Source organism: Cordyceps militaris, assembly GCF_000225605.1.
Source record: "Cordyceps militaris CM01 unplaced genomic scaffold CCM_S00009, whole genome shotgun sequence".
Lineage (NCBI taxonomy): Eukaryota > Fungi > Ascomycota > Sordariomycetes > Hypocreales > Cordycipitaceae > Cordyceps > Cordyceps militaris.
In genome coordinates this window covers 75,324-88,925 of record NW_006271977.1, presented here as the reverse complement: position 1 = coordinate 88,925, position 13,602 = coordinate 75,324, and the positions used below count along the sequence as shown (strand labels likewise).

The window sequence follows — 13,602 nt, the reverse complement described above, 5'->3', positions numbered from 1 at the left end:
CGGCTTGGTGCTACCCCGCCATGATGCGCGCTGCCCCTCCTCGACCTCTTCTCTCTCGTCCAATCCCCCTCCTCACGGCCCCTCTCCGACGCCGTCTCACTTTTCATCGGCCATTCTGTCCGACGCCCTCGGTGCTCTCCCTAGTTAAGACCGTACCTTGTGCTCCGCGACAACGCCGGACGTTTGCCTCCTCTACATCACCATCCCCCGCGCCGCCCCGACCCCTTTCACCACATCCGTCGTTCACCATGGCGCAAGACTTCGAACCTATCCTCAAGGGCAAGTACCCCGGCAAGGCGCACGCCAGGCGCGTCGTCCAGATTCTCCGCGAAAAGGGCGCCGCTGCCGACGGCGTCATCTACCTCGAAGCCCGCCACACCCAGATGCAGGAGGACAATGACGGCCCCGTGCCCTTCCGGTAGGCCACCACCGTCCGATTAACGGCCATGCCGCTAACAGCACAGCCAACGCCGCTTCTTCTACTACCTCACCGGCTGCAACCTCGCCGACTGCTACTTCGTCTACGATATCCAGGCCGACAAGTCGACCCTCTTCATCCCCCCCATCGACCCCGAGGACGTCATCTGGTCCGGCCTGCCGACTACCATCGACGACGCCCTCAAGCTCTACGACGTCGACCATGTCCAGCCCAACACCGCGCTTCCTGCTACCCTCGCCGCCCTCGCCGCCGCCAACCCAAAGAGCACCGTCTACGCCATTGACGGCCAGGTCTCGGCCCACGTCTCCCTGGATGCGTTTGCCGCCCGGGACCTTGCGGCCGTCAAGCCCGCCATGGAGCGCGCCCGCGTCGTCAAGGATGCGTACGAGGTGGCGCTGATCCGCCGCGCCAACTACGTCTCCGGCCTCGGCCACGTCGCCGCCATGCAGCGCGTCAAGTCGGCCACGACGGAGCAGGAGCTCGAGGCCTCCTTCTTGGAGCGCTGCTACTCGTACAACTCCAAGGAGATGTCGTACCACCCCATCTTTGCGAGCGGCCGCGCCGCCGCCACGCTGCACTACATTGACAACACCTGCGCGCTCGAGGGCAAGCAAAACGTTCTCGTCGATGCCGGCGCCGAGTACAACAACTACTGCGCGGACATTACCCGCACCTTTCCCATCAGCGGCAAGTTCACCAAGGAGTCGCAGGCCATTTACGACATTGTCCTCAAGATGAAGAACGAGACTAGTGCGCGCCTCAAGGGCGGCGTCAACTACGACGACCTGCACATCCTCGCCCACACGATTGCCATTGACGGACTGCTCGAGCTCGGCATTCTCAAGGGCAACCGCGAAGACATCCTCGCCGCCCGCACGTCGGCTGCGTTTTTCCCCCACGGCCTCGGACACCACCTCGGCATGGACTGCCACGACACCTGTGGCGGCCAGAACCGCCAGGATCCCGACAAGCTCTTCCCCAACCTGCGTCTGCGCGGCATTGTTCCTACCAACTCTGTTGTCACTATTGAGCCTGGTGTATGTACTGTCACCTTTTTCATTGGCTCATCTCACTAACTCTGCAGGTGTACTTTTGCGACTTCATCATCAAGCCTTACCTCAAGGACCCCGTCCATAGCAAATTCATCAACGAAGAGGTGCTCAACAAGTACTGGGACGTCGGAGGTGTTCGGTAAGTCAGAGACTGCATTTGACATGAGTGACGCTAACAGGTGTAGCATCGAGGATGACATCCTCGTCACCGAGACGGGCCACGAGAACCTGACAAACCTGCCCACTACGGCGGCTGAGATTGAGGCAATTGTCGCCAGCGCATAGAGAGGGATAAGACGTACATAAAATTGTCCAATTAATAAATCCAATGAACAAATGAAAATTTGTACAAGAATTTCGACCATGCGAGTGCATTTAGAGTATTAACCACGACGAGATCGATGCGCTACGACGAGAATTATCGAAAATAGGTTGACGATTCTGTAAACAGCGCGCAACCCTTTATGTCGAGTACCAAAGCGCCAAAGGCCCGACGACGTTATGTCGCACAATGTCGGGCATGGGCCGTCTGTTCACTCGGCGGGCGGCCCGTGCCTACGAAGGGATAAAGGCGACGCGAATTGTACATGATCGCTGCGAGGCGCGCGGAGGCCTTGGATGCCATGAGGGTATAGCGCGACACGAATTTTACATGAGCGAGGCGTCTCGGATTTGTCCAATGGTCGAGCCCACAGTAGAGACAAGACCGCGTCGAGGCTTGTGAAAACTTGGGATTAAGATATACGGTAGGTAGGGCGCGGATGGCGGCCAAAACGCGGCGGTCGTCATGGTTGCTGCATTGTGCGACGACATGGTGATGTCATCATAAAAAGCAAGCACCAAAGAGAGGTTGCCTGGCCCTGTGGAGGGAGTTGAAGCATTTCAGAAAGAGCTCACCAAGAGATATAAAAGGTCATGCTGAGCCGTCTTGTATCTTCTTGTCCTCCATCCTCTCCAACCAATACGATCTGCGTCTGCCTCTCCAGCATCTTCAACCAACACGATCTGCATCGTCTCCTATCCTCTTGAACCAACACGCTTTACATCTTCTTCCGTCTCCTCAATTTACCTCGCCAATCTTCTCAACCGTCCCCAAAGCCTCACCATGATGTTCATCTTGAAGAAGAGCTTTCTCATCGCCGCCACCATTGCCGTCGCCGCCATCGCCGGAGTCGAAGCCGAAGCAGGTTGCAGCCCTGGGACGTACTTGTGCGAGAGATACCTGGTGCCGCCGGGTCGGCCTCCCCGCCCAGACACCATGGCTGTCTGCAACAGCCAGGGCGAATGGACTCGCTTGGACGACTGCGGCGGCGGTGGCTGCTGTCAATTCATAAACGACCAGCCGTATTGCGTCTGCTAAAAGAGCTGAATCAGACGAGCGGCCGCGCTTAGCGTGGCGCTGAGACGGCAGGGGGGGAAGCAAACCAAGAGGCGACAAATGGCCTCGCATGGTATGGTGGTGATAGCAAAGAGCAAACAAGCGTCTAAGACAGACATCATGGACGTTGGAGTAATCATAGCCTACAGAGAAATATAAAAGATTGGAACCGCACCCTCTTTTCATCAGAGTCTCTTCCATCATCAACTTCTCTTCATCTTGAACTTGCTTGCATCATCATCATCATCATCATCAACTTGCCTCCAGCACCATCAACTTCCGCCCCCGAACTTGTTTCAACGCTCTACCAAGTACGCAATGGCCTTGTTGAAGAAAATCTTACTCCTTGCCGCGGCGGCGGTGGCGGCGGTGGCGGCGGTGGCGGCGCCTGCTGAGCTCCAGAACCGCGCAGCCCAGCAGCGATGCGATGGCTATGAAGGCAGTTACGGGTGCACTTCTCCGCATTCTGAAAGCATCGGAGTCTGCAACAGCGAAGGCAGGGTGGTCATCTCTGCCAAGTGCGGCGGCAATGGCTGCTGTCAATTCATAAACGACCTGCCGTATTGCGTCTGCTAAAGGAGCCGATCCAGACGAGGCGGCCGAGCTTAGCGTGGCGGTGATAACCGGGGTTTCGAGCCGTAATTGTGGCGGGCTCTCTATGTTGCCACAGCCTCGGGTGAAGGAAATCTTGCTTGGTGCACCTGCTGAATGGGATTGGAACGGGCCGCCGCCTGCAAACGCGGCTTGGAAACAGGGAAACGGGTGTTGGTTCATCTTGTACGCCGGGTTGGACGGGTCTAGGGGACAACGGAGATTGATAGTGCAAACAAGGACCCGAGACTGATAGCCAGGACCTCGGGCTACGGGAACGGTGATGGCATCATAGCAAATAAGCACCTGGGGGAGATGGACATCCTGTACCTCAGGCTATGAATGGTCTAGCAACCGATATATAAAATGTCATACTCAGCACGCTATTCATCTTGTTCCATTCCATTATCCTCAACTCTCTGCCCTCGTGAGCTCGCCTACATCATCTTCATCTGGCCTGCCTCCTCTCCAAACTACCTGCATCCTCTCTAAATTGCCTACATCATCATCAACTTGCCTCCTCCATCAAGTTCCCTTCTTCATCATCGACATCCCTCCTTCGGCCTCTTTCAACGCCCCACGAAGAAACACTACAATGTCCATCTCTCTGAAGAAGACCATGTTCCTGGCCGCCGCCGCCACCGTCGCCGCCGCCGCCGCTATACTCGAAGACCGGGGCCCGGAATGCACCCCCGGAGAGTACGGGTGCGCTGCGTCGGACTGGGGCAGCATCGGCGTCTGCACCGTCGCCGGCCACTGGGTGCACCTCGCCAACTGCGGCGGCCGCAACTGCTGCAGCCTCATCGCCGACCAGCCGTATTGCATCTGCTAAAGGGGCCGAATCACCGTGCTTGGCGTGGCGGAGAGCACGGGAGGGAGCAAACAAGCACTTGAGACAGCCGGCCTGGACCTTGGACTGCAAATAGCCGGGCAGGCTGGTAATGGCAGAAGAGCAAACAAGCGCCCGCGATGGACATCCTGGACCTCAAGACTATTCATAGCCTACAGAGAAATATCACTATTTTTGTCTTATTTCCTTCTATCATCAACTTCCCTTTATTATTTTAAACTTGCCTTGTGTTCTTATCCTTGTGTTAATATCGACTTGCCTGCATTAGCTGTTACTTGCCTACGTCATCTTCAACTTGCCTCTAGCACCACCAACGTCCCTCCTCGGCCTATCAAGGCGCTGCGAAGTGAATACAATGGCCTTGTTACATAAACTCTTTCTCCTTGCCGCGGGGGCGGTGGTGGCGGCGGAGCCGGGTGATCTTCCATGCAGCACTCCTGGGGACACGGGTGCACTCCCCCGGGCCATGGCCGTGTGCAAGGCTTCTGGACTCGCGTGGGCAAATGCGGCGCCGATGGCTGCTGCCAGTGCAGAGGAGACCAGCCGTATTGCGTCTGCTAATAATAAAAGAGTCGAATCAGACGAGCGGCCGTGCTTAGCGTGGCGGTGAGAACAGGGGGGGGGGGAGGGGGGCAAACAAGCTGGCCAGCCTGGACCTTGGGCTACAAATAGCCTCGCATGGTATGGTGGTGATGGCGAAGAGCAAACAAGCGCCAGAGACCGACATCATGAACATTAGAGTATTAATAGCTATAGAGCAATATAAAAGATTAAGCATTATAAAAGATTGAGCATTGTAAAAGATTGAGCATTATAAAAGATTGGAACCGCACCCTCTTTTCATCATATTCTCTATCATCAACCTCCCTTCATTCTCTTAAACTTGCTTGCATCAGCTTCAACTTGTCTGTTTATCATCAACTTGCCTGCAGCACCATCAACTTCTGCCCCCCAACTTTCTTTCAACGCCCCTGCCAAGTACAAAAATGGCCTTCTTGAAGAAAATCTTGCTCCTTGCCGCGGTCGTGGCGGCAGCGGCGGCGGCCCCTGCTGAGCTTGAAGACCGCTCCTTCTCCAAGACATGCATGAAACCCGGGGAGTACTCGTGCGATTATCCGCACCATAACAAAATCAGGGTCTGCAGCACCGAAAAAGTTTGGACGGACGTTGGCAGCTGCGGCCAGGACTGCTGCAAATACTCTGACAATTGGCAGCCGTATTGCATGTGCTAAACCGCATCGGACTCGCCGCGCCGCCGCCGCTTTGGAAATATGCGCTCGCAGAGGTCGGACCAGGCAGCCGTATGCTTGGAAACGCGCGCCGAACAGGTGCAACAGGCAGCCGCGCGCTCGAAAAGTACTCGGAACAGATGAATTGGGGGGGAGCGGGGGAGGGGGGGTATCGGCCAGTCTTGTACAAGGGGTCTTGCGACAAAGAACACGGGGGAGGGTCCTGTCAACCTCGAAGAATAGCCTAGTATCGATATAAAAGGTTAATCCAAGCATGTCACCCTACATCGTCTTTCAACTCTCTTCTACTATTATTGTCCACTTTGCTCCTACGCCGTCTTTCAACGCCCGCGGGGCTATCATACAATGTCCATCTTGAAGAATGCCCTTCTCATCGCCGTCGCCACCGCAATTGTCGGAGTCGCAGCAACACCTCCTTGCACTCCCGGGGCTTTCAGGTGCGACTCGGACGCCAAAACTCTACAAGTCTGCACCTACATGGCCCGGTGGATCACCGGCGACGTTTGTGGCGGCATTGACTGCTGCCGCTATGAAGAAGATCGTGCTTTTTGCTACTGTTGAAGCTTGATGGAGTTTGTTTATTGGAGGCCACTTGGGGTTCGCCCGGATCACAAACGATAAGGGTGGAGGGGGCGCGTTGGCTTTGGCCAACCAACAGTGCCAATGGAAGCTTCTTTGCGGAGTCATGGATGGGAGGAAAAACGGGATAATCGATGATTTCTTATGGATTCTGGCCGGGGTTTATGGCGCGAGAGAGCAATGAAATTTATTTTGTACAATATTCTGTTCATGTCAGAGTTGCTGGGTGTTACTACAGTTGGCCGGGTCCGTCTCGGGGTTATTCAAACGTCAGGATGGTCATGGCAGCGCACCAACGAGAGCCAATACATTATATTTGCAACGCCAATAGCGCAATTCTCCATATTCTTTCATCAATTCTTGTCACGTTTCGTTCCCATGCCCAGAGAATCATGCGGAAGGAAAGCTGGCTACTCGCGATAGGCCCAGAGTTCCATGGGGCTGTCGTGCGACCGTGGACTGCCGCCCGGCTTGGCGCTGAGCACACAGACTTTTCCATGCCTCTCTCAGAAACGGCTACTTCGCAAAATAGGGACTAATAACCGTCAGACAAGCGTTACGCTAACATTGTATCCCACGTTGCGCAGTAACCTGGGGGGCACTCCCGTCGTGTACAACGTCTGTCTCACCCATAATGTCTCGTCTTGTTCTTGAGCCGTCCTCAAGGTATGCAGCGCGAAGAGCCCATATGGCAGTCAAGCATGAGAAATCTGGCGCAGGTTCGGCGACATGACAAGCCAGTAAATCATATTGTGGGTTTATACACTTCTCGGCAGATGTACAAGACGGCGCTCACATTGATACCTGTCTGCTGAGAATGAGAGACTATTACGGGCCTTTTTTTGTCGCGGGCTTTAAAGACGCGATTGCTAGAAATTCAAGGTCAAGGTCACGCAGCTCTTGGAGGCGGCCGATCAATTGCAGGAAAAACGGTTCAGTATCATCAGATGTACCCAGGATGCCATATTGAAACATGGGAGCGCAAATGGGGGGGAGTGGTCGCGAGAGACACGCGTCGTGCAGGCGCATTGTTTGTGTTTGAGGGGGTTCGGTGGTAGGGCTCAGCAAGTGGTCAAAAGACACTCGGTCTAGTCCTGGCCTTAGGCCACCACGGGCACTAGAAGGGCACTAGAAAGTCGAATGAACGGCTGGTTTGGTAGTAATTAGTAACACTGCCCTATAATTTTCCGCATCTTACCGTATCTCATCATCTTATCATTTTCCTACTCTTTATTCATATCCTCATCTTTGTACCTTTGCTATTTTTCTTCCGTGGTTGTCGGACAGCTGTTCTTCTGGCTTCTGTTGGTCGAGATTCCCCGCACAAACGCCCTCGCTTACGCCCAACCTTGAATCACAAACTTTGACATGTCAAACGGGTGCTCCGCTAATTCAGTCAATGATGTGTCTTGACAAACGTGGCTGGGATGGTACGTGCCCCCCCGCTGCAGGCCGAAACTCGACGAGAGTCTGGTAAAAAGCATCATTGTCCTAGTCACCCCTCATCCGATCTTCTCATCCCGCCTCTGCAATACGTGATGGGCGGTATAATGGGTGTGACTATCTTACCATTATGTGTAATGCTATTGGACAATTTATCGGGCGATTTTCAGTGGGTTTTACTGGCCATGGCCATGCCACGTTTGAGCGGGATCCACTAGCCAAATTGGTGGACACGCACTTATCTTGTTTGGGACAACCCGTCGGCAGTTGTGCGTTCGCCGGACAGTTTATACAGATGGGCCCGGCTCCCTGGTAAAGTGGATGCCGGTAGGGATACTCTGGACGCATTTTCAGTCTGTATTCCAGAGCTGAAGAGAAAACTAGGACGTGAACCCCTCTTTTCTGTCATGGACAATTCAAAATACGCAAGATATTCAAGATACTCAAGATGAACCTCACCCATGCTGCTAGCAACACTTGTGACACCACCACCAAGAGCCATTGGCAGCTCTGCCTGCCGTACATCTCCGCCCTTGCGGCATTGTTCCTCGCCAGCCATGTATTTCGGAGCTACCAGCGGCTGAGCGGCTTCCGCAGCCCGCCCTGGGCGGCCGTGTCGAGCATCCCGCACCGCCTGGCCATGCTCCGCGGCAAGAGCCACCTGTTCTACGCCGAGGCAAACAAGAAATACGGTACGGAGGAGTAGACCGCCAAGCTGCCCCCACGTTGGGGTCCTGGGATGCTAAAGCTAATCGCTGTGCCGCCAATGGTCTCAGGCCCTATTGCGCGCGTCGCCCCGAATATCCTCACAACGTCGTCGCCGCATGTCTGGGCGCACGTCAACAACACGCCTGGGTATAAACGCTCTGACTGGTACTACAATGCCGTCCGCATCGAGCACCGCAGAGACAACGTGTTTAGCCAGACCGACAATGTTAAGCACGACATGCGGAGGAAGCAGATGGCGCCGGGGGTATGTCTTCGCAAGACGCTGAGCAACATGTCGATGAAACGGCTGAGAAGCGACTGGATGCATGTTTCTAATTCCTCGATAGTACTCTGGACGCGAGAATGCCCACCTCGAGGACTCCATTGACGAGTGCCTCGGGCACTTCCTCTCGCTCCTGCAAACGAGCTACATCTCGTCCAGCCAAATGACCATCCCGACCGACATGGCGCGCAAAGTGCAGTTCTTCACGCTCGACGTCATCAGCAAGATCGGGCTCGGCACCGCGTTCGGCATGCTGCAAGCCGACCACGACGTCGACAACTACCTGCAGTCGAGCGAGGAGGGCCTGTCCATCGGCAACACGGCGCTGGCGCTCGGCGTCAGCTGGCTGTCGCACCTGCCGTGGCTCGGGCGGTTCATTGCGCCCTCGCCCGACGACGGCAGCGGCTTCGGCAAGATGATGGCGGCGTGCTTCCGGCTCGTCGACGCGCGCGTCGCGCAGCCCGCCAGCGAGCGCTCCGACATGCTGGCCTCGTTTATCCGCCACGGGCTCGCCGGCCACGAGCTGCGCACCGAGGCGCTCGAGCAAATCATTGCCGGGTCCGACACCACCGCCACGGCTATCCGCGCCACGCTGCTCTACGTCATGACGAATCCGCGCGTCCACGGCCGACTCCAGGACGAAGTCGACGATGCGGTGCGCAGCGGGCGTGCGCCCGGCCGAGGCGAAGGGTTCATCACGGCGGCGCAAGCTAAAAAATTGCCGTATCTGCAGGCGGTAATGCGCGAAGCGACGCGGCTGAGCCCGCCCGTCGCCAACATCTTCTCCCGCGATGTGCCGCCGACGGGCGACACGGTCCGCGTGGATGGCCAGGACGTCTTCCTACCCGGCGGCGCCTGCATCGGCTATTCTGCGTACGCGATGCACCACAGCAAAGAAATATACGGCCCGGACGCGGATGCCTTTCGTCCGGAGCGGTGGCTCGAGACGGACGAGGAGAGACTGGGCGTCATGGTCTTTACCAATGAGCTCGTGTTTGGCCACGGCAAGTTTCGTTGTCTGGGCCAAAAGGTTGCGCAGATGGAAATCAGCAAATTCATCTTCGAGGTACGTTGACAAAAAAAGAGACACCGAAAGAAGAATACGTGGCTCATGGTGCGCAATGTTAGGTCTTCCGGCACTTTGACCTGGCCATTCTCGATCCTACCAACCCGTGGACAAGCCACAACTGTCTCGGCCTGTTCCAGATTTCCAACATGTGGGTGCAGGTGACGGAGCGAAGGGAATTTTTGAATAGACAGGGGTAAGACGAGTGAATTCAAAGTATATAAGTGCCTTATATTTACTGCTGCAATATCGCAGCTTTATACATATGTTGCCATGACCCTCTCCACTACAGTGGCTTTCTTGCGTAGGCGTTCGTCCTTGGAGCGTGTCAGCATTGCATCGTCTAGACAGCGTGAACACATGGTACTCACATGAGATAAAACGGACGAATCTTAGTATTCCGTATCTCGGCCCGCATTTCCATCAGGAAGAGCTGTACGCGCTCGTAGTCCCACTGCATTATGTCCCTCAGCAGAAACAGCGCGAACCCTTCCAAGCTCTGCTCCATAAAGGCAAGATTGTACAGTCCGATTTTCTTGTACATGGGGTCGCTGCTCCAAGCGCCGACTGGGACTTGGTAGTACTTTTGCGTGACATCCTCGAAGCCGGCGTCGCGGAGCAGCCGGCCGATGGTGCCGTTGTTGCCAATGCGCAGCGTCCTGTGCAGCCGGTCGGCGGCCTCGTGGAAGACTTCTGCCCAGCGCTTGAAGATGTGCTGCGGGTCGTCGCGCACGTGCGGCGCGTCGCTGTGCAGGTTGATGGTAAACTCAAAGTTCTCGATCCACCCGCCGGGGACGAGCGCGTCGTAGGCCTGCTGGTACAGCCGGCCCCAGTCGCTGATGCTGCCGTACATGGCGCGGATGTGCACAAAGTCGAAGCTGGCCGGGTCAAAGGTCCAGTCGAGCTGGGCGTCCTCGATGTAAAAGGTGCAGTTGGGCGGCACCCAGGTGGGCTGGATGGGGCTGATGTCGGTGCCGACAATCAACGCCGACGGGTACGTGTCGGCGACGTCGAGGGCCCAGATGCCGGTGCCGGTGCCGACGTCGAGCACGTTGCTCGGCGGCTTCCCGAGAGGGGCCTCGAACAGCCGATCGCCCAGGAGCATGGTGATGAGGGCGTGGGCGAGATCCAGCCCCTCGTTTTGCTCCTCGTCGTTGGGGCCCCAGTACTCGGTCGACTTGGAGACTTGGTATGTGCGGCCATGGAGGGCGCGATACTCAAAGATGCTGTCTGTGAGGGAGATGCTTGACGATGTTATACTAAGGCCAAGTGCGCAGCATTTGTTAGCTGTTCTCTTCTGTCTGTTTGAACAGGTTCGGTAGCGGGGCGCAGACGGCATCTACATCCAAGTCTGGCTTACCTCTCATCGTCTCCGAGAGCCGAGTCATTATCGTCGTCTGAGTTTTGGTCGACGAAACTGCTGTCATTCAGTCGCGGGTTCTCATACCACGCCTTTCAGACAGGGTCCAGATCTGCACGCACGGAATCTGAGTATTCGTCACACCATCCTCGGCTTCGCTGGGGGATTTGGGGGACGGGGTCCGCTTCGCGTGGACGGGTGGCTTGACAGCGGCCTCTTCTACCGGTCGCGTTTCCATCGATGATAGAATATGATGAGGGGTGATGCTATCAATAGCCGTTTATCGCGGCCCGAGCCAAGCTCCCTTTTCCGCCTGATGTTTGACTCTCGAGTTGGGAAAACGTCCGGTTTCGACATACCCCACTTTCTTAGCGTCAAGTTTAATGTAGACAGCTTAAACCGCTTAAGTACTACTGTAAATAACTAGAAAGTAATTTGAAAAGTTAAACTATAAGTATAAACGGCTTACTAAGGTGTCGGTTAAATTTGTTTGCATTGCCACAATTGCTGACCTGCAACTGTATGTCTGGTAGCGTCACGTCCCCAGTCTATCCCCTTCTGCGAGGTTGTGATAATGAAGCTGCACATCAGACTCCCCCGGCGGGATCTTTTTCTAGAGTATTGTTACGGGCCGGGCTATGCCCAGCACCTCTCTAGGTGGCCAGCGCCGAGCCCCTGTAGGGGCACCCTTATAGGTGCAACCAGTTGTTGAGGACTGGCCCTAGGGCATCTGCAAGTAGGCGTCACAATAGTATTAACTCTCTTACGGAGTAAGAGAGGAGGGAAAAGCTAGTCTACCTATCTCCGAAGGGGGCGCCCGTAGCGCGCCCATAGTGGCCTCAGGCCAAGTCCCGCCCGGAGTGGGCTCGAAGCCAACTCCTTCACATACACCTAGCTATTTTATAGCTTTCTAATTAAGAGAACGTTAGAGAATTTTATATAGTTTATGCAGATAAGATCAATCAGTCCCAGGCATTTTTGTTGGGAGGAGGGTGCTCCCCACCATTAAACTCAACCCAACGCGCAATATTAGCCGAACCAAGTGTGATATCGCCGTTGTAGACACTGGTACCCCATGCCATTTCTTCTTCCCACTGGCCGCTCGGATCGGATCGTTGTCTTTCTTTGTGTAACCACTCTTGCCGAAGGGGAGTCGGGTTGTCAACAGAAACCGGCGTAGTAGGCGAAGGTGAAGGTATGTTTGACAAAACGGAGCTTTGATTAATGGCCGGATCTTGCACCGGGCTAGAACTTCGACGACGTTTCCGAGATCGTTGATATTCACCTTCTTGCAATGAGTCTGTGTCTGCCTCCTGTACACAATCTTCGGGTCTACCGCGCTTCTTAGGACTGGCATTTCGAGACTTGTTTCCCTTCGTCAATAGATCCTCGCACTGCTCTGCGGATGCGAAAAAAGGTCCCGTCGCTGTTCTGCCGTTGTCATTGCTCGATCGCAGGCATAGGCGGCGGGGTATTTTGCTTTTGAGGAAAGAGCTCAGCAATGGAAAAATTGACCAGGCCAAACGTGCAAACAAGAGCTCTTCGCTCACTCTTAGGCCTTGCGTCACTCGGTTATGGTATAGGTATCCAAACTCCGGAGATGGCTCGACGCAGTGGAAAACAAATTTTTGTGATTCGCCACTAATAGAGGGTTTAGGGACGAAAACGAAGCCGGGTTTGTCGAAGGCGATATGCAAATCTGCACGGAGAAGGAGGACGTTGGCTATATTATGAGCACTGTCGGAGTTCCCATAATTATATCTGGACATGCCGTTTCGTAGGTACCAATCTTCTTCCGCCCTCGGACACACGTGCGCTGTTTGAACGCCTTCTTGACAGCCCGTGATGCGGCAGGTTCCATCACGTTGTCGCAAGGCTATGCTAAGGCCCGAAACTGTGTACATTTGTAGTTGTTGAATCGGTTCGGGTGGTGCGGTTTGTGTCCACGATGGTGGCAGCCGATCGTGCGGGAAGCGCCATTCCCGAAACGTGGGCACAATTGGATACGGCGTATTGTCGTCTTGATTGTCGTTGTCGTTGTCGTGGGGTAGGTGGAAGTAGTAGCTGTGTTTGTCCAGCATCGTATCCCGATCAGCGACCAACGAGATCCCGGTGGGGTCATCTCGTCGTTCCGAGAGCCAGCCATCCCATCGATTTCCGGCTACGATACCGCAAACCGTTAAGGCATAGCCCGCGTGCAAGCCGATGCTTGATGAAGCAGATGACGAGGGGCGTGCATCAGGCGCAAAGAGTTTGAGCAAGACATTATTATCATCATCGTAACCCGGATGGCGGAAGATGATGTCTTGCTGATTCGCTAATATAGAGGAGATTTTCGGCGGGGTGGAAGGCGTGCGGGCGAACATACTCAGAAATAACGAGTTTATTACTGTTGGATCAGAGGCACAGACTCGGGTTGGACGTACGTCGTTATTTAATACGAGGAAAGAAGCTGTCAAGGCTAAGCGGGGTATCCCTCTAGAGTGCAACGCGCGAGCAAGTCACGTGACCTAATTAAAAGATTAAAAGGATTAAAAGGATTAAAAGGATTAAAAGGATTAAAAGGATTAAAAGGATTAAAAGGATTAAAAGGATTAAAAGGA

At 55.0% G+C, this 13,602-nt stretch overlaps 3 protein-coding genes across 3 annotated transcripts; 2 read left to right on the top strand and 1 right to left on the bottom strand.

Moving 5' to 3' along the window:
- Window positions 1-248: 248 nt before the first annotated feature.
- CCM_09362 (prolidase pepP, putative) lies at window positions 249-1,776 on the top strand (the record flags this gene model as incomplete). The annotated part of the gene is made up of 4 exons (XM_006674496.1): window positions 249-418; window positions 465-1,476; window positions 1,524-1,630; window positions 1,677-1,776. The coding sequence occupies 4 exons, from the start codon at window positions 249-251 to the stop codon at window positions 1,774-1,776; spliced, it is 1,389 nt and encodes a 462-aa protein (XP_006674559.1).
- Window positions 1,777-8,030: 6,254 nt separating this feature from the next.
- CCM_09361 (Cytochrome P450) lies at window positions 8,031-9,839 on the top strand (the record flags this gene model as incomplete). The annotated part of the gene is made up of 4 exons (XM_006674495.1): window positions 8,031-8,274; window positions 8,359-8,555; window positions 8,638-9,639; window positions 9,702-9,839. The coding sequence occupies 4 exons, from the start codon at window positions 8,031-8,033 to the stop codon at window positions 9,837-9,839; spliced, it is 1,581 nt and encodes a 526-aa protein (XP_006674558.1).
- Window positions 9,840-11,961: 2,122 nt separating this feature from the next.
- On the bottom strand, window positions 11,962-13,365 carry CCM_09360 (uncharacterized protein; the record flags this gene model as incomplete). Its single annotated transcript, XM_006674494.1, has 1 exon — window positions 11,962-13,365. One exon carries the CDS (start codon window positions 13,363-13,365, stop codon window positions 11,962-11,964), a length of 1,404 nt encoding a protein of 467 aa, XP_006674557.1.
- Window positions 13,366-13,602: the final 237 nt, after the last annotated feature.